Raw genomic sequence first — 20,814 nt, forward strand, 5'->3', positions numbered from 1 at the left:
TGAAAGTTAGCATCACTTCAGCAATCTTTATGGGTGTTTCAGCCCAAGACGTACACAAAGCTAAAAACCTCCTCAACCACACATTTGGCAAATACAATGAAATGGGCATTTAGTATGAAAATGCAGCAGAAAAACTCTTAGCAACAATGACTTACCCAGCAGAAATGACTGTTGGTACATTTAGTGACCCTTTGACAGGAAAACAAAACAGTGATACTACAGACGCACTGGAAATATTTTGGTAACGCTATGAAAACTTATGCAAATCAGAAGGATGCTGAAAACAAAAAAAAGGCACAAATGGAAATATTTATGGAAGACTTAACTAAGCCAAAGGTAGAGGAATATGAGGCTCAAGAATTAGTAGCCAGGATAAGAAGGGATGAGATAAAAATAGTGATGTATAACCAAAGGGAAATCTCCAAGAACAGATGGCATTCCTGTGGAAATTTGGAAGTGAGAAGGGAAGAAAGGTGAATGACCTGGAAGGCTCTGTTTAACACTAGTATAAAACAAGGGACAGTACTAGCATCTTGGAATAAAGTTGAGGTGGCTGTATTAGGGTCAAGATACTCCAGACTGAGCTTCATACAGATTAGTTTCAGTTTTAAACCATGATTACAAAGTGTTTGTCTATACTAGCTATGAGAATGGCAAAGGTGTTGCCAAAATTGATAAATATATCAATGTGGTTTTGTGGAGGCAGGCAAACATTTGACATTAATAGAACAATAATAATCCAGAGGGAAGTATAGTGTAAGAAAACTTCAGGATGATACACAGAAGGCATTCAATAGAATCAGCCACAATTTTACGAGTAGGATAATAGTAGCATTTGAATTCCCAATACTTATAAAGTAGCAGAAAATATTCTAAGAACAAAACCAACATGGAATGGAGAAAGGAAATCTCATCAATGGATGCCTGCAATTAAGGGCATAAAAAGGGGTGAAATCTACTGGAAAAGTAGCAAAAATAAATAAAACAAAAAGGTACTGGGAGCAAACAAATATGGAAAAAAGGGTAACAGATGTAATGAGGCTATGGGGAAATTCTGACTGCAGGTTAAAGACTGCCTTCCTTGCCAGTGATTGATAACAGAGTATAAGCAGAGAAAGGGATGGGGGAGTGCTAAGCAAATTACCAGCTCTAAGTGTGTTTTTAGTTGAGTCTAGAACAGAAGCTGAATAGTAGGGTATATAAAATACTGTATAATAACTAATAGAATCAATCAGATGATGTTAGAAAATATTAGCAAGAAAGAATAAAAAGGCAAAATCCAAAAGTAATAGTGGGAGAACATCTGCATGGCTGCCAGGTATACATCAAAATGCACATGCTTTAGGTTTTTGCACAGAAGTGTTTTATACCCAAAGCAACCTTAACAGAATTTTTCCTGAAGTAGAAAGCAATTGCTGGAGGTATGATGGGAATGACGTAACTGGGAACATGTGTTTTTGGGGGGATGTAAAAAGTTTGCATATTTGCCAAAAATGTCATGGGAGCAAATGATTGTAACTAAGGAAATGATTGCTATGAGTTGGGATACAAGATCTATATTCCCTAGCCATGGTAAGGCCTTGATAGGCATATAGCTATTGACTGTCAAAAAAAAAAAAAAAAAAGTAATTAAGAAATTAGAAATCAAATTTTAAACCAAACCATAACTGAAGCATTTAACACTGTAAAGGAAATGAAAGAAATGGCATTTGAATCAGTACATAAATTACTCATTTCCTGCCTTCCCTTAAATTTCACTCCTCCTCCTGAACATTAACATTTATGAATTTCTGCCTTCCCTTTTCTGAAGGCCCCTCTTCCAATTCTTTTATCTGTTTTACAGTATTCAATACTTCAAAAATACAGTTGGTTTAGATTTTGATTTTCTAGTAACTGCTTCTCTGGCAGCCAATAGAATTAAACTTAATATGGCCTTACTGTGTCTAGGCAATTCAGATCCTGTGTCCCAACTTAAAAAAAATTATTTCCTTAGTTACAGCCATTTGCTCCCCCAATATTTCTGACAAGAGTACACTGTAGGGATTTTTTTTTAAATCTACCAAGTCATTACACTCACAGAAAAAGTGCTCAGTTTCCCTTTTTTTCCCCATCTTACCTCGATTTACTATATCTACCGTCTGCTTAGGGTATTGAAATACTTATGCAAACACTAAAGCAAAATTCCTAAACCTTCTGGACTTTATTGCATAGTTGGGAACTATACATATGTCCTCACACTGTTCCCTTGCAAACTGCTTTTCAAGACCCTCTTTCCAATCACTTCTAACTTCCTCTCGTTGATTTTTATAGTTATCATGCAGTATTTTATATGCCGTAACTATCCCCTTTTTAACAGCAGCTTCTGTTCTAGATTTGACTAAAAACTCTACAACAGCAGGGCTTTCACTTAGGAATCTCCTTTCCCTTTCTCTTTGTCTATACTCCAATATCAATCCATAATGGGAAAGATGGTCTTTAACCTGCAATCTAAATGTCTTCTTATCCTCATCCCACTCTTTTACCTTTCTCTCTCTAGTTATCTGCTCTTAATACCTTGGTTCTTTTGTCAGTTTTCTCCAGTAAATTGCAGCCCCCTCTTGCCTATTTTCTGTACCCCCTACTTGCAGTCATCCCTATTGGTATAATCTCCTTCCTCTATTCACATGTTGGCTAAGTTTTTAGAATCCTTTTTGCAACTTTATGAATATAATATCCTGTATAATGGTTGGTATTCTCCTTAAGGATCTGCAATCAAAATCCTACTCTCACCTTATTTCAAGAACAGCCCCTCCCCGCTTCACCATCATACCTTTCCACTTTGAATTATAACCCTCTGCTTGCATTAGGTGTATGAGACCTAACTGTGGAGCTATATGTTATCCTTTCAAATCAGATAATTCTAAATCCCTGTTCTACTGGAAGAGCCAATTTATCCCACTTAACTCTTACCCTCTTTCCCCCTCAGATAAATTTTCCCAAAACAGTTTTACTATAGTACTAGCCAAATAATTACTTCACAGCTCCCCATTAAAGACAATGAGAAGTCTAACCTTTCACTTCTAACCATACAAATAGGAACAAGAAATGGGTTACATTATTATGAAGTACACACATCTGCAACTGGTTGCTCTTAGCAATCATCTTCAGAGCTTTCCTGGAAATCTCTAGTCATACAACTACAGACTACCAGAAAAAAACACTGACCTTTTAGGGTGGTTTTCTTTTGCAGTTACTTTCTAGCAAAAACATCAGATAAATCTCTGAGCAGTGGCAGCACTAAACACTGCCTACAACACAAAGAACTCCAACTTACTATTTTTTAAATTTATTCTTACCTTAGATGGCAAGGGGTGCTCAATAGCATGCTAAAAATTACTTCTTGTGACTGTACATTAACAGGTGATTGCTTGAAGTGTTTATCTGCTTTATTTTTTTTTTGGGGGGGGGGCTGTAGTCTGTGTATGAAAGTAAAAGACACTTAACTTGAGCACAATAAAGTGAACATTGTTGTAGTTTGCTTTGGTGTGGGGTGGGGAGAGGTTATAGTACTAAAGAGCTGCAAGCTGAAAAACATTGCTGTGATCATTTTTCTTTTATTTTTATTACAACCTAACATACCAGAAATAATACAGAAGGTGAATCCCTTTTTATAACAGGAGGTAGAAAGGCTATCTGTAAAACACAGGATGGTAATATCTATTTGCCTAACAGGAGTGTATGAATCTATGAACCACTTGAAATTCATTACTGAGGCAGTCACAGTGCCTTTCATTTTCCTAACAACCAGAAATAAGAAATGATCACAGAAAATGGCTATCTTCTTTTTTGGACTCTAGAATATTGTGAAAGCAAAGGGCAATTACATGATTCATGCAAAACAATCACTGAACTGGCAAGTTTGAGGGGAGGGTGCCTGTAAAAGTGTCTAAATTATTGTTCACAGCTTTTCTACCAGTTGATAAAAATATGCCTAACCTGTATATAAAACTAAAGGGACTGAAACATTTCCACTGCTTGTATCTTACTATCCATAAATAAGAGCTTCCAGTTTCTCAGTTTTTGCATTACCTTTTGTTTAGTCCCTTCTCACACATCCTTAGCCACCATAACCGAAGCAGTTTGTATCCATACTCCTAAATACTTCATCTTATCATGTCCTCATAAATATGAGTATTGCTGAACTAAGTCACAAGTTAGTACATAATTTATGGCTAGCATTTGCATCATGAAAAAACTTGAAACTGACTCAAAATGTTCCGCAACACTGACCAGGATGTGCTTTTCTGGAGATAAGTAAAAATAACATCATTTGACAATAAAGCCAACCTTTCTGGATTACCATAACAATTGTATCCTTGAATTTCTGAGTCCCTTACTTTCTTGGCCAGTGGCTCTAAATATAAAGAAACAACAAAGGGGAAAGAAGATACTCCTACCTGTTTTTTTCTTTTGCATTCTGCTTCTTTCTGGATCACCATTGTTCTGTCAATGTTGTCAAATGTTTGTTTCCCCTCCACAAAACCACACTAATCCACAGCTATACATTTTGGCAACTCCTTTGCCATTCTTTTGGATAGTGTAGCTATAAACACTTTATAATCATGGGTTAATATGGAAATGTGTTCATATAAGGCTGGGTCTGATGAGTCTTTGCCCTCTTTGGGTAATACAACTGCCACAGCATTCTTCCAAGATGCCAGTGCTTTCGCTCCTTTTAAAATACTATTGAACAAAATCTTCCAGATCTTTATCACTTTCTTTTCTACTAACTTCTAAACATATCAATTCACAAAGACTTCCATGAAAATTGATTAACTGATTATACATCACAGTTTTGATCTCATCTCCTCTTATCTTAACTATTAATTGTTGAGCCTCATCTTCCCCTGATCTTAGCATAATTAAGTCTTCTATAAATATTTCCATTTGCGCTTTTTCATAGTTTATAAATTCCTCTGCTTTATACAAATTTTCATAAAAAATTATGAAACCTCTCTAATACCTCTATATGATCTCTGGTTATTTTTCTTGTCATATGCTCCTTAAATTTGGTGACAATTCTTTCTATTATCTGTTGCCCAAGTTGCTGTGCTAAAAGTTTCTTGTGCTCTGGAGTTATCAAACATACTACTGCATGGTGCAGAAACCTGGACTATAAAGGCAGGGCAGGTGAGGAACTTAAAGGTGATGGAGATGAAGTGCCTGAGATGGGTGGTAGGATGCATACTGTGGGACAGATGAAGGAATGAGAACATAAGAGCAGAAGCTCTAATTGCAGAAAAGGTCAAAGAGAACAGATTACGGTGGTTTGGTCACATGTGCAGGAAAGCAGAAGACAATCTAATGAAGAAGATTTGGAATAGACAGAAGAAGGCAAGAGGAAACAAAGGTGTCCGGCAAAGAGGTGGATGAATTGTGTGACAGAAGACCTGCGATAGTCACATGACTGACAAAGAAGGTAGGAGAGTGGCACTGAATAGGGAGAGAAGGCAGCATGGGACACAGCACCCTGACTCCATATAGAAAATGGAAAAAAGGGAGTTGATGATGATGATGATGAATGATAAGTTGCTTAACAGCAATCTTTCTAAATTCATGTACATTATCTAAATGCAATAATAACAAATGCAGTCTTACTCAAAACTTTCCCAAAACAGTTTTACTATAGTACTAGCCAAATAATTACTTCACAGCTCCCCATTAAAGACAATGAGAAGTCTAACCTTTCACTTCTAACCATACAAATAGGAACAAGAAATGGGTTACATTATTATGAAGTACACACATCTGCAACTGGTTGCTCTTAGCAATCATCTTCAGAGCTTTCCTGGAAATCTCTAGTCATACAACTACAGACTACCAGAAAAAAAACACTGACCTTTTAGGGTGGTTTTCTTTTGCAGTTACTTTCTAGCAAAAACATCAGATAAATCTCTGAGCAGTGGCAGCACTAAACACTGCCTACAACACAAAGAACTCCAACTTACTATTTTTTAAATTTATTCTTACCTTAGATGGCAAGGGGTGCTCAATAGCATGCTAAAAATTACTTCTTGTGACTCTACATAACAGGTGATTGCTTGAAGTGTTTATCTGCTTTATTTATTTTATTTTTTTTTTGGGGGGGGGGCTGTAGTCTGTGTATGAAAGTAAAAGGCACTTAACTTGAGCCCAATAAAGTGAACATTGTTGTAGTTTGCTTTGGTGTGGGGTGGGGAGAGGTTATAGTACTAAAGAGCTGCAAGCTGAAAAACATTGCTGTGATCATTTTTCTTTTATTTTTATTACAACCTAACATACCAGAAATAATACAGAAGGTGAATCCCTTTTTATAACAGGAGGTAGAAAGGCTATCTGTAAAACACAGGATGGTAATATCTATTTGCCTAACAGGAGTGTATGAATCTATGAACCACTTGAAATTCATTACTGAGGCAGTCACAGTGCCTTTCATTTTCCTCACAACCAGAAATAAGAAATGATCACAGAAAATGGCTATCTTCTTTTTTGGACTCTAGAATATTGTGAAAGCAAAGGGCAATTACATGATTCATGCAAAACAATCACTGAACTGGCAAGTTTGAGGGGAGGGTGCCTGTAAAAGTGTCTAAATTACTGTTGTCAACATTACTTTCACTTTTCTCACAATCAAACTTCACATGTGGACACAGGTGCTGGATGTATTTTTTGCAGTTGGGGCAAGGAGGTATGTTGAATGTGAAACCATAGCATTATTGCATGATTGATTCTGAATATTTGTACACTGTAAATTGTTTTGTTATATTTAATGTAACCTGGGCAGAGCCTGTTCTTGGTCACTTTTTAAACACCTTTATTGAATTATCACTCGTGACACAGGCAAATTTACATTGACATAAAAGTAATCAAACTGCATTAACAAGTTCATGTTTACAAATGTTACACTTCACTTATATTGCTATATATCATATAACCTAAGCAACATTACATAAATTATTCAAATCCTGCCCTTTTCTAAACAAAAAGCACCTTTATTAAACCATCACTTACGACACAGGCCATCATACATTTATATAAATGAAAAAGCACGCCGACAGAATCCTAGTTGCAAGCATTTTACATCACAAACCATACTGACACACTCGCAGTTGCAAACATTACACATCACTTTCAATCTATCCACTCATTTTCAGTCAAACATTACATAGCTCATTTAAGACCTGCTTTCTTTTAAACCTCATTCCTCCCCTGCACATACTGTGCACAAATTCCCATTTTTTCTATGTAATTTGCTCCTACTCTTTTCTAAAGATCTCAATTCCAGTCATTTTTATCTCTGTTACTATATTCACTACTTCTAGTATAGTTGGTTTAGATTTTGATTTCCATTTTCTAGTAATTGCTTTTTTGGCAGCCACCATAGACACAGCAAGGCCTTACCATGTCTAGGCAATTCCAAATCTGTATCATAGCTCAGAAAAATCATCTCCCTTGTCACAGCAACCATCTCAGACAATGCATCCCACAGGGAATCCTTAAAGACAGGCAACTCGCCGCAATCCCAGAAAATATATTCACAATTACCTCCTTCCTCTCCGTCACACCTCCAACATTTGCTGTCCTGAAGAAAAGTTCCCTGGAGTCTTCTTGGATTATAAAAATATCTATGGATACATTTCCAAGCAAAAATCCAAAATTTTCTAGATTTTGTTGCATATTTGGGAAACATATATATATCCTTCCACTGTTTCTTTGTGAATTGCTTATCCAGTCTTTCATCCCAATCCTTTCCAACCTCCTCCGATTGATTCTTATAGTTATCATGCAGTATTGTATATGCGCTACTAATTATTCCTTTTTTAATGGCGAATTCTGTAGTAGATTCTACTAAAAACTCTACCGGTGCTGGTCTTTCGTTTAGGATCCCTTATTTCTTTCTTTTTGCCTATGCCCTGATATCAATCCTTGATAGGGAAGGCAATCTCGAACCTGCAGTCCAAATAAATTTGTAGCATCTTCCTATTCTATCACCTTTCCCTCTCAAGTTATTTGCTCCCAATACCTTGGTTCCTTTGCCATTTTTCTCAAAAAAAATTCCAGTCCCCTATTGCCTATATCCCTAACTGCAGTCATTCCCATCAGCAGAATCTCCTTTCTCCATTCCTGTGTTGGCTTAGTTCTTAGGATACTCTCTGCTAATTTATAGATATAATAGTCTGTATAATTAATGTTATTCTCCTTAAAGGCTTGCATCCAAAATCGCAGTCTCTCCTTGTTTCTTGAGCTTCCACCAATTCATCATCCTCCTTTTCTACTTCAGTGTTCTGCTTGTACTATGTATAGGAGCCTTACCTGTGTAGCTCTGAAATACCCCTTCAAACTGGGTAATCCCGATTTGCCTTGTTCTACTGCAAGAATCAGCTTATCCCACTTGAAACTTGCCATCTTCCCCTCCCAGATAAAGTCCTTCAGCTCTTTATTAATTGCTATACACTTCTCCTCTGGTTGATAAAAATATGCCTGACCTGCGTATAAGACTAATGGAATCAAAAACATTTTAACTGCGTGTATTTGTACTATCCATAAAACAAAGCTTCCATTTTCTCAGTTTTTGCATTATCTTTTGTTTAGTCTTTTCCCACATATCCTTTGCTAGCTTTAGCTGCCACACCAGAAACATTTTTAATCCATACTCCTAAATACGTTATTTTATCACGTTCCCATAAATATGGGTATTGCTGAACCAATTCACATCATCCACCATTAGCCCCCTTTTTCCCATTTTCTACATGGGGTTGGGGTATTGTGTTAACTGTCACTATCTCTCTCAATTCAGTGCCACACTCCTACCTTCTTCAGCACTCATGCCTGACTGTCGCATATCTTCTTTCACACAATCCATCCACCTCTTTGCTGGACATCCTTGCTTCTTACCTTCTTCCTGTCTGTCCCAAATCTTCCTCACCAGATATTCTTCTGCGTTTCTGCACGTGTCCAAACCACTGTAATCTGTTCTCTTTGATCTTTTCTGCAATTGGAACTACTTTGGTTTCTGCTCTTATGTCCTTAATTCATCTATCCCACAGTGTGCATTCTACCACCCTTCTCAGGCACTTCATTTCCATCAACTCTAATTGTTTTACCTTTACTGCCCAGGTTTCTGTACCATACAGTAGTACTGGTCGCACCACTGTCTTGTACACCTTACTTTTTTGCTTCTTTGGCATTCTGACACTTTATGCCAGTTGGCTGCAGCCCCTCTGATACTAGCTTTGACCTCTTCATTCAGACTCAGACTTCCCTTCTCCTCAACCACCACCCCAGATAATTGAAGCCGTTTACCTGTTCCACCATCTTTCCTTCTATCTCAATTCTCAGCTTCTTCTGATTTCCCCAATTTGCTACCATTACTACCGTCTTATCTATTGCTTAGTTTCATCCCATGTGCCTTCAGTTTTGCATTCCATTCTCCTATCTTTTGCTGAAGTTCTTGCTCAGTCTGCCTGTAATGCCACATCATCTGCATACAGCAACTTTGTTGATTTGCCCCCTACGACCAGTTGCTTATGTAAACCATCAACAGTATGAACAGCAGTGGACTCGGACCTGAACCCTGGTGTACACCCACTCCCACTGGGAACCCCTCTGTGAGGCTGAAAACTGGTCGCACTGGAGTCATTGGGTCCTTGTACATTGCCTGCACTAACTCTACAAATGTTTCTGGGACTTCAAACCACTGCAGTACTGCCCAGATCAGCTTTCTTGGACCTTGTCATATGCTTTCTCCAGGTCTAGGAATGCCCAGTTGGACTCTTTCCTCATCTCTAGCTTCTTCCTATCTTTCTCACTCAAACATCAGGTCAGCTGTGCTACATCCTGATCTGAATCCAAACTGCTCATCTCCCACCATACATTCTACTATTCTGGGTATCCGTTGATCAATCAACCCTCTCCAGAACTTTCATGCTATGTGATAGGAATTTGATGCCTCTGTACAGCACACAGTTGTGGATGTCCCCTTTGTTCTAGTACACTGGCACAAGTATGCTTATTCTCCAGTCATCTGGGATACGACTTTCTCTCCACACTGCTGAGAGTACCCTCAGGAGCCATTTCTCCCCATCTTGCCCAGCATCTTTATCATATCTGCTGTGACCTCATCTGAATCTGCTGCTTTCCCTGACTTCATTTTCCTTAGTGCTGTTCTTATCTCTTCTAGGGTGGGCTGCTCTTCTCTCATCGTAGGCTGTTTCTGGAGCAGTACAGCTTCTGTTGTTTTTTCTTCATTCACAAGCTGCTGGAAATACTCCTTCCATCTGCCTTTGATGTCCTGTGGACTGGTGAGCAAGTTGTTGCTGGCATCCCTTATGAAGTGCGTCTGACTATCTTTTTTGTCTTTCTGTCTTTGCCTTGCAACCGGATATAGTTTCTTTGTACCACTTACAGAGTCACTTTCCAGAAGCTGGTAGAGTGCCTCTGAGGCCTTTTTCTTTGCTATTGCAATTTCTTTCTTAGCCTCTTTATTGGCCAACTAGAAGTCCTTCCTAGACTGGTTGGTCTTTTCTATCTCTCACTTCTTTCTGCACTCTTTTCTTTTAATGACTTCCAGGACTTCTGCATTCCACTATCAGCTTTCCTTATGCACCTTATTTCCATACCTGTCTCGGCCACATATCCTTTCTGTAGTCTTAACACATGCTGTTTTCAGATGCTGCCATTCTTGTTCAACTCCACCTAGCTCCTCCTCTTCTTGGGGTGCTAGAGCCCTGAGTAATCCCTTGAACTCTTGTACTTTATTCTCCAGTCAACTTCTGAACCAATTCATATGTGGGTACATAATTTACTGCTATTGTCTTTGTTTTAGCTTCATTAATTTGGTTGATTAGGAGGATATATGAGGGACTGGAGGTGAAAATTAAAGTGGGTTGGGGTCATCTCTGATGATTTCTTGTTCAGCAGAGGAACCAGGCAGGCGTGTCCTCCTTTCTCCTTTGTTATTTGCAATATATTTAGAACCTTTGGCAAAGAAAATAAAGGACTCAAATTCAAGAATATAATTGGTATGGTAGTCAAGAAAAGCTGGCTCTTTTTGCAGATTATATTTTATACCTTACAAAACCAGAAAGCGATATTACAGTGTTGTGGAACATATTTTCGAATTACAAAATTAATGAACTTAATTGGTTATTGTTTGACTAGTGTTCTACCCTGGTAAACTAATTTAAATAAAGAAAACATAAAATACATAGCTTGTTGAGTGGAGGGGCAGTGGATGTGTTAACAGAAGCAAGCTGAAATATGTTACTGTTGTTATTCTGTTTTCTTCTCAACGAGACACCAGAAGTACCCAGAATGTTTCATTTTTTTGAATGCAGCTGATACATGAAAGCAAAAGGCAATTACAAGATAGTTTCGAAATGACCGCTCATATGGTCTGTTGGGGGGGGGGCAGAATCTGTCAAAGAGTAAAGTGGTTGTTATATTTATGTAATAACTTCACCGTCAAAGGCGACAACATCACAGAAATGACACATACCAATGAGAAAAAACGTGTGCATTTTGTATCCAAGTATCATAACAGAATTTCCTGGAATTTATTTATTTATTTACTGTAAACTGTCTTAGAAGAAACTGTCATAGGGACTCTTATACACAGCTAATAAAACCAGCTTTTCACAGAGTATTTGCTGTCACATTTTGGCACCAAGTCTTGTTACACCTAAGGGATGTTTGTCCACTGCTTGCACTGCTGGATGAAGCTAATGTCCAGAAAGTATGTGCTTCAGTTCTTCATTAGACAAGAAGCAAAAAATTAGTTTTACTTCACCAAGCAAGGTAACATTTCTTTTGCTGCTTATATAGTGAAAGAGATAAAAGAGAGGGAGAGATAGAGATGCAGTGATGCCCTTGGGGGCACAATATAATTTCTGTGTGTGTTTTGCATTCAAATCCCTTATCAGAATTCCTTGAATTCTTTATTGTGAACTGCCATCAGGGAAATGACACCAAGGTTTCAGACGGCTTGTGTTGTCATAGTTTGGCACCATATTTAGTTTCCAACTGTAAGCTACTTGTCCCTCTGCAACAAAGGGTAGGTAAACCCAATGTCTAAAATACATGTCTACTTAGTGCCCATCACAGCAGCAATAAAAATCCTATATATTCGCCAGATTTATTTTACTTGCACAGTGTCTTAGCTTAATGAAAGTATGGCACTGTAGTAAAGGCAGTTCTCAGATTCAACAATGAACTATACTAAAATTCCTGAGGATAGAGTAAAAGTCCTTAAGTGCAATTTCTAGCTGATTATCATGTTGTCACTATATTAAAGTTTACAAATGAAATCTGGAAGGGAGACAGATATAGTCTTTCACATACAGGCGCCAAAGGCTTTGTTACATATGCCTTTACTGCCACAATCGGACATTCTGCATCATACTCATTTTCCTTTTTCATGGGTATGTATACTGAACTTCTGCTTAGTGTGACCGGTATATAAAATGGCCTAGAATGCTTCTCTACATTTTTTTTTTTTTGTAACATGTTGTGGCTTGACCATGCTTTCCAGCAACTAGATAGTGGGGTTAATTACCTGAGGGTTTCATAATAAAATCTTAAAGGTGAACAAAGATATAGCCTTTCAAAGACAGGTCCCAATGACTTTAGTTCATCAACAGATATGTCTTTACTGCCAGGTTAATTTTTCATGTTATACTCAGTTTTCGTTGTGAGACCTGTGCCAAACTGCTACTTGGTATACTGACTACAACAACTTTGAATATTGCTTTACTGAGTTGTCACATCATCAAGAATAATCCTGTATATTTCAGCAGAATAGCAGTTTCCATAAACATGCTTTAGATGACATGTTAAACATTTGAACTAATGCAGTGGAGGCCTGCTTCAGTGGCATACAGGGGATAAAACCCTGACTACAGCAAAGGCAACTAAGTTTGATTAGTGTCTCAGGTACTTGATGGTGCAAGTTAGGCAGGATGGGTGTGCCCATTCTACTGGAAAGGAACAGTGGTCTCCTCACAACTCTGTTCCAATGACCTGGAGAGCAGAAATCCATCATGATCTGGGGAGACAACAGTGCGGAAAGATGTGTGAGCATGGATGCCAAAGCTAGTAGTGATGGTAGCCCTTAACAACACATGGGGAGAACATGAGCATGTGGACAGAGAGGCATAGGCAACCCTTGCAATACTACAGCTGTTCACATCACTCCCAGTGGTGGTGGTAAGCTATAAAGTTTGAAATGCTCTTATAACTAGGAAACCGAAAAGAGCACAAAATATCTCATGGCCGCCTGGATGACAATCCCCCTTCAAACAATTTAATGTCTGATCAAGAGGAGGCTCAATAGTCAACAGGCAAAAAGGGAAAAAGACATACAAAGAAAAATTCATTTACACAAGAAAATTTCCTTTTGTCTGTTATTATGGACCAGCCCCCCCAACCATTTCAGTGTCTCATTACTTGACTCCCTCCACATCAGTTACCATAAACACTGTTCAAAGTGTGCGTACTATTTTCCTCTTTACTTTTGAAAAGATTAAAGAGATGTGAATTTAATCATTTTAATGTACTTATTCTACTATGCTAGCAGAATCTTTTCAATGGAGACTTGAGGTGATATTTATACTACTGGGGATATCTGGCCAGGGCACCAGGGAAGTTCCACTCCTCTTTTCTATCGGTGTCATAGGATCTTTTATATCCAGCTGAGCTACCACAAACTCTGGCAGATGGAGCTTCAGTTAAACAGATCATCCACAGGATGACACACTGGGAGTGCAGCACTCTCTTTTATGCTGCACTGCAGTGTCAGCAATCCATTTACCTACTGCACTTAAGGCAAGTGTGCTACCAACAGTGCTACTAGCCACTGTTTTCAAATTTTATAGCACAAACACTGATGGCCATTTGCTAAATAAAACAGTTACACATTGAAAACAGACTTAGCATGAGCAACAGTAAACTTCCCTTCACTTGAAGCTCAGATTGACTGAAAATGCACTGAAACTCATTCTCTGAAAATGCACCTGTCCAGTGGACGATTAAGAGTACTTTGGTCCTTGGGTTTTCAGACTATGGTTCCCTTGAGTACATTTTTGGGATCTTGTATAAATAGACGTGTTCTTTGATTCACCTTTCCTCATGGTTTTAAATTTATTTCTTGTATAATACAACATTTGTTAGAGTACATTTAAATATTTAGTTTTGAACATTTTATTCCAGTAAGCAGTGAAACAAAATTATGAATCAATGACAGCAATATTTGTTAGATATAGTGCATTTTAAATGTGTAGTTCTGAACATTTTTTCCAGTAAGAAGAAAAACAAAACTGTATGAACCAATAATGACAAATATACCCAATTCAGAACATTTTAACCAACTCTGACAAACTATAATCCTCAGTGATTTACCCAAGGTCCTACAGTTGGCGTAGAGGAGAAACACTCTTGCCTCCTGTAATAAAGGTGCAGGGTTTGAGTATGTCACTCTCTAGCTATGGCATTTTACACACACGAGTCTGGAAATCAACGTTGCTGCATTCAAGGTTAAGTTCCTGTTCTCAAAATCTTGTGTACTTAGCAGTGTGTGCTCTCATTGGAGGTCTTGATGCAGATGTGAACTAATGCTGGAGAGTAGGAAATATTTAAAGTGGCAGGCAACAGTAGAGAACTGAAAACTTTTTTTTTTTTAATTAAAATTAATGTTGTGGCCAGGCCCCCACAGCTAGTAATGGGCCCTAGGCAGCTGCCTAGGTCACCTGGTGCTGGATCTGTCCCTGCTGCAGAGACTCCACTTGGACCAAGGCAAGAGCTGTCTATTAGGGGATGTCATTGCAGCAGCCACGAGGGTGTGTTTTATGTGCACCAGCATCCTATCACTGAGAACTTTTTATTTTTGAACAATCATTCTCCACCCCCTGGGCAGGAGGACCACATCATGAAGGTAGGCCATAATGCGCTCCCCTTTGTCAGTCAATGTTTCCACACATACCCACAGAAGCCTATAACCAATCAGAGGCTTAATGTGCCTAATACCCAAGACCAGGCTGCCCCTCTGTCACCTCCCTACCTCTGTGGGACAGTGGCAGTTTGTGTGGTTGGTTTCATCCCTTCTCTCTTCTCCACAACATGCTTGACCATCCTTCCTGCCACTGCCCTCAATCGCCCAAGCCACCAATAAAACTCAGGTCATCTGGACTGCAGTAAAGATTTTATCCCTCTACATCTCTAGTATTAGACTAGTTACATTTTTTTTCTGATGCATCAAACATTGCATTTCCTTCACGTATTAGGGCTGACAGGATAAAGGTGTTGGAGTGTAGTACTGTGCTCTGTCCTTCTTAATTTCCTCTGAATCTTAAATATCAGTAAGGGTATAAATGCAGCTGGTTTTCTTCAATGATATGCCTGTGGTTGCTGGTTGTGTACAGTTCCATGATGTGTCTGTGGTTGATGGTTTGGGTTCCCTTGTGTTAAGTTCCAGAATGTGCCTGTGGTTTGTTTTAACATGATATTGGTGGCATCTCTTGCAACAATCTCTTGTGTATGAACCATCTTAGTGAACACTTGTCAACAGCAAATCCGTGTCAATTTATTGAAAAGCAATATACCTTTAGTTATAATACAGAATGCCCAATGCTGAAATGTCAAAATGATGAAATATTAAAGTGTTGAAATCAAACTATCTGCTCCTATACATTTGTAAGGAGCTGGACTGCCCAGAGTACTAAAATTAGCACCACTGTAAGATGAATCTGTATTCTCTAATGCCTTGAAAACATCAGAAATACCTGCAGTTCCAAAAACTACTAGTGTATCACCATAGTAATTTGTTTTGTTTAACTGGTGACCCCAAATCTAAAAGCAACACTCTACTCATGTTCTTAACACCATACTACAACATGATGCTTTTTTATTCAGACTTCAGTGCCACTAAAATGCTTACTTGTTCAAGCTCTGCCTCTGCATACTTCTGTCTACTTAATTCATTCTCAGTTCCTTCTCTCAGTTCTCGGAGTCTCTGTGCTTCCTGTTTAGCCGTGTTAATTTCATCTCGCAACTTCTGTTCCAGTGTCACCTTCTCTACCTCCACTGTGCGATGTTCTTCCTGGGCTTTCTGCAACCTGAAAAGGAATATAATGACAATACTTAAACAGCAAACAAAGAACAGTAGCAAACTGTTATTAAAGAATGGCAGGAAGATGCTAAAAATGGTAAAATAATGAAAAGCAATCAGAAAGAAGACAGACATGTTCATTTATCAGTGAGGTCATCAATTAAATATGGATGACTTGTTTCAAGGTGCAAGTTAGTCTCATTATGCAAATATTATAGCCAATTAGAAACACTAACTGTCAAAGTTTAACAGAATAGACTGCTGTGATGTGAATGTAGACAGGTGGATGCTGTAATGCGAAGAGGAAACTAGAACCTGCCCAGCATAACTTACAAAAGTTCAATTCTGTGAGCTCTACTATTAGACAGAGAGACACAATGACAGCTGGTTATATCAATTTCCTAATTAACAATCCTTGGGTGTATGCATCATACCTAATGCCTCAGATTACCAGATGTCTTCACCACCAACACTAAGATAAACCAAGGTTCACCACAAGAAGAAAAAGCCAGTGATTACCTTTTCAAATTTTTAATAAAATACGAATGTCCAAAGTAGTTACAGTCTCAACACATAAATGGCTGCACCAATTTTGCTGGAACAAACAGCTGAATGTTCTTCCAAAATTTTCAAAGCAAACACAGCATCACACAATACAATTCTGATATACAAGCTCCAAGCAACACAGATTAATTTATCTGTGTTCCTTGGGGCTTGTATATCAGAATTTTATTGTGTGATGCTGTGTTTGCTTTGAAAATTTTGGAACATTCAACTGTTTGTTCCAGCAAAATTGGTGCAGCCGTTCACTGTGCTGAGACTGTGACTACTTTGGACATTCGTATTTTATTAAAAATTTGAAAAGGTAATCACTGGCCTTTTCTTCTTGTGGTGAACCTTGGATTACCATGAAAGGTTTATAGCTATATTATCAAGATTATGACCTACAACTACTGGTTTTCAAGAAGCTTGCCAACATGAATATTTCTTGGACCTCATATACGTGTCCAACTTATTTTTGAAACTGGATAACAAACTGCTTAATTTAATATTAACAGGAAGATCATTATAAAGTATGGGCACCTTATGTGTAATATTTGCAGACATGCTTGTCGTACTTTTAATGCAGATGCGGATATTTAATATACACGACCCATCCTACTGCCTTCCTTATAAGGCATGTGCTTAAGATACAGATTTTCAAATAGGACTGGATCATACAATGCCTTGCAAGCAAGATGGAGATTACCCCTCTATAGTAGTGGTCTCCAAACTTTTTTGCACCAAGGACCGGTTTCACGTAAGAAATTTTCCACGGAAGGGCCATCATGTGAACATAATAAAGTGCATAACATTTACTTATTTATTTACTTGACATTTGTTTACCAGAGAGGCCTAACTGGACTAGAATTCCCTTTTCAGCCGAGACCCAGGGGTAAAAGCTGCAAAGAACAATAAAAATGCAATTGGCAATAATACTTTCTACATTTGGAAACTTCAGACCTTTTATAATTGAATTGTGTGCCTAGTTTTGAAGCTGCAAAAGGCAGCAATGCAGTCAGTGAGGAGGAGCATTAATGAGGAGTACAGGGAAATTACAAGTTTCTGTTTGACAAGATATGGCTTTGAGTATACTATGGGCAAACTCCCTAAGCTCTTCAGGTCACTATGGTCAGATTTTGATCAAAACTGCATTTGTTATTCACTACTGCATTTGTTATTCACTACTTTCCCCAAGTCTCTAACCTAATACTGTAACCTTAGTGGTTGTCATGCTATCCTGTAGTCAATCATCTTCCAAATTTAATAATACTGAATTTCTAGGTATTCAAAGATAAGAAAATACAGTTACACCAGAGATGTATTTCAGATGATCTTTCTTAACAGTCCAGCTGTTATAAAAGACACAATTGCAGTACAATGTTTGGAATCATCAGTATACTTTACTCTTCAAAGTCAGAAAAATATCAAAATGTAGCAGAAAACTCAAAGGATCCTGTGGGACAGCAAAGGTTGCTCCTGCAGGATCCATTAGCAGGCCTCTCACCTGGACTTGGTGCATTATATGCTTTAACCATTTAATGACCCACTGAGCAACCTGCTTAAATGTAACATGCTGACTTTATCAACAGCATCTTATGTGAAGTGTGTAGAAGGTCTCCGTCATCTTCACAAAGGCTGTATGTACAATAAGGTCTTTGTTGTCAGTAACATCCTCGAAAAAGAAACAAAGCTCAACTCTAAACAGATGTTGCCAATTGCATTGTATTTGTCATCATACCTGGGGCCAGATTCCAAATGAGTTGCTCTCAGTGCAAGTCTGCCCTGATTCTGAAGGACATGCTCTCAGTATAAGTGACTTACTTCGGTAAGGCCTATCTATAAACAGGCTTACTATGGGGACCATATTCCAAAACACTTGCTCTCAGTGTAAGTGATCACTTACACTGAGATCAAGCCTTTTTGGAATCGGGGCCCTGCAGTACTAGCTGTGTGGGCTGCCTTGCTCTATTCAAGCTGCTTCAAAGTCAGATAAAAAACAAGACCTTTTTTTCTGCTGTAACAATCACAATACTGAATTTGCAGCATTTAAGCAAAATACATTTGAGAAAAATAATTTAGCTGAACACAAATTCCAAACAGCTGCTTTCCTTGTTCAGTTGAAAAGGATTTTCTCATATTTAATTTTTCATTTTACTCTCAGTTCAAGGTAAGTGCTATCCATCCTGCTGGAGATCAAGAATAATATGTGGAAAGAGACTAAACAAAAGATTATATAAAAACTAAGAAGCTGGGAGCTCCTGGACAACAATTTTCTAGTCTCTTTAGATTTACATACAGGAGGCATACTTTTTATCAACCATAGGAGATGTTCTGGACAACAATTAATAAAGGGTTGAAGGCAAAAGGGATAAAGCTGATTCATCTCATAGAACAAGGTAGTTTAAGATTACCTGATCTTAAGGGATACTTTGGAGCTATCCAAATAAAGATCACATATTTAGCACAAGCCAGTTATAAACCAAAATGGAAATGGATGATAATGAAAGGGGAGTTCAAGTAAAGAAGGATTAGGATTTTGGAAGCAGGTCCTTAAAGAGAATAACTACCACACAGTATACCATCCATTTGTTTTCCAGACACAAGTTATACAAAACGATTGAGAAATTAGAAGAAAGAAAAAAACTTCCATAAGAAAAACTGTCAGAAGCTTCAAATGAAAAAAATTGTGTTCATTAATGCAACAGATTTGTGAAAAAACAGTATATAGATCAACGAACGCTGATCTGGTTGGAAAAGAAGCATCTGAAGACATGCAAAAATATAAATAACAAAACCTAGAGAGATTTGAAAAGTTTAAAAAAAGACATATGGACATGGGAAAGAAAGAGAGATTTGATATGGTGCAATATTTATGCCAAGGAGAAAGCCAAATTAATCAATATAAAGTAAGCAACTCCAAAGATATTAAAGAGCAATACAGGCATAGGCATCCGAATATGGAAAATTTCACAATAAAAAAATATCACAAAGATGGAAAGTAGAAAAGAAGATTAGTAAAGTAGAAGTTAAAAAAATAGAAGCTGATGTTATGGAGTGCCTGCGAAGTGAAGGATTTGGTGTAGAAGGTCTAACACAGGTTACATCACAGCATGATGGAGTGAGTCCCCGAAGTCAGGAGAAACAGGAAACATATGAAGAAGAAATATGGATATGAGAAAGAAAGAGAGATTTAATATGGTGTAATATTTATGCAAATATTTATGCAAAGCAGAAAGCAAAAAGTACAGTTGTGTACACTTACCATAAATGTAGATGCTCGAGTGTATTCACAGTTGCAGTCATCACATTTGGGTTATCTGCCTGCAGGTAGCCCTCAGTCGGCCTGAATACCAGAGTTTTGGGATTTCTGCATCGGCTGCTGTCGCCTCTTCCATGATGTCAGGTCGTCAGGGGTATAAAACATGCAGCAGACACCATTACATCAGTTTTTCTTGCCCCAGATGTCAGGAGCCCCCAAAATAGGATGCAATTACATGGTGTGGAACACCTTCAGTAAAAAGTAAATACCACCGCCATAGGATATGGCCAAAAAGAGGATAGGTAAATAGCATAGAACAGTCAGGAGGTGGAGGGAGGATAATCAGGACTGCAACAGTGAATACACTCAAACATCTACATTTATGGTAAGTGTACACAACTGTACTATGTTCTTCGTGTTTCACTGTTGCAGTCATCACACTTGGGTCGATTCCCAAAGCTGAGGAAGGGTGGAGGCAGTCAAGAAGTATTAGGGCTGGCTAGCAGGCCTTGTAAAACTGCTTTGGCAAATCCAGCTATGGATTTAGAAAAGACAGGTAAGTGGTAATGCTTGGTGAAGGTGTGTACAGAGCTCCAGACTGCAGCTTCCAGGATGTCTGTGGTAGGGACTCCCCTCAGAAATGCTGTAGAGGTTGAGGTAGCCCTAGCGGAATGAATTCTGATCCCCTGTGGGGTAGATTTTCCATGGTGTTTGTAGCAGAATTGGATGCAGTGTGCTATCCATTTGGAAATGGTTTGCTTTGAAATGGCCTTGCCCTCTGCCCCTGTAGCAAAGCTGACTAGCAGCTGGTCAGATTTTCTGAAAGGCTTAGTCCTGTCAAGGTAGAACCTGAGCTGTCTGTGCACGTCCAAGGAATGCAGGATCTTTTCCCCTT

The 20,814-nt window shown here is 38.3% G+C and overlaps 1 protein-coding gene across 4 annotated transcripts in view; it reads right to left on the reverse strand.

The window, feature by feature from the left end:
* STIM1 (stromal interaction molecule 1) overlaps positions 1-20,814 on the reverse strand; it is a 2,200,738-nt gene that overhangs the window by 802,603 nt on the left and 1,377,321 nt on the right. For all 4 annotated transcript variants that reach the window (XM_044073040.1, XM_044073041.1, XM_044073042.1 and 1 more), the window contains exon 7: positions 15,947-16,124. In XM_044073040.1, the coding sequence (XP_043928975.1) occupies positions 15,947-16,124 (178 nt within the window). The remainder of the gene's footprint in view (positions 1-15,946; positions 16,125-20,814) is intronic.

This window comes from Protopterus annectens, chromosome 5.part1 (genome assembly GCF_019279795.1).
Source record: "Protopterus annectens isolate FY-2018-M chromosome 5.part1, PAN1.0, whole genome shotgun sequence".
NCBI lineage: Eukaryota > Metazoa > Chordata > Ceratodontiformes > Protopteridae > Protopterus > Protopterus annectens.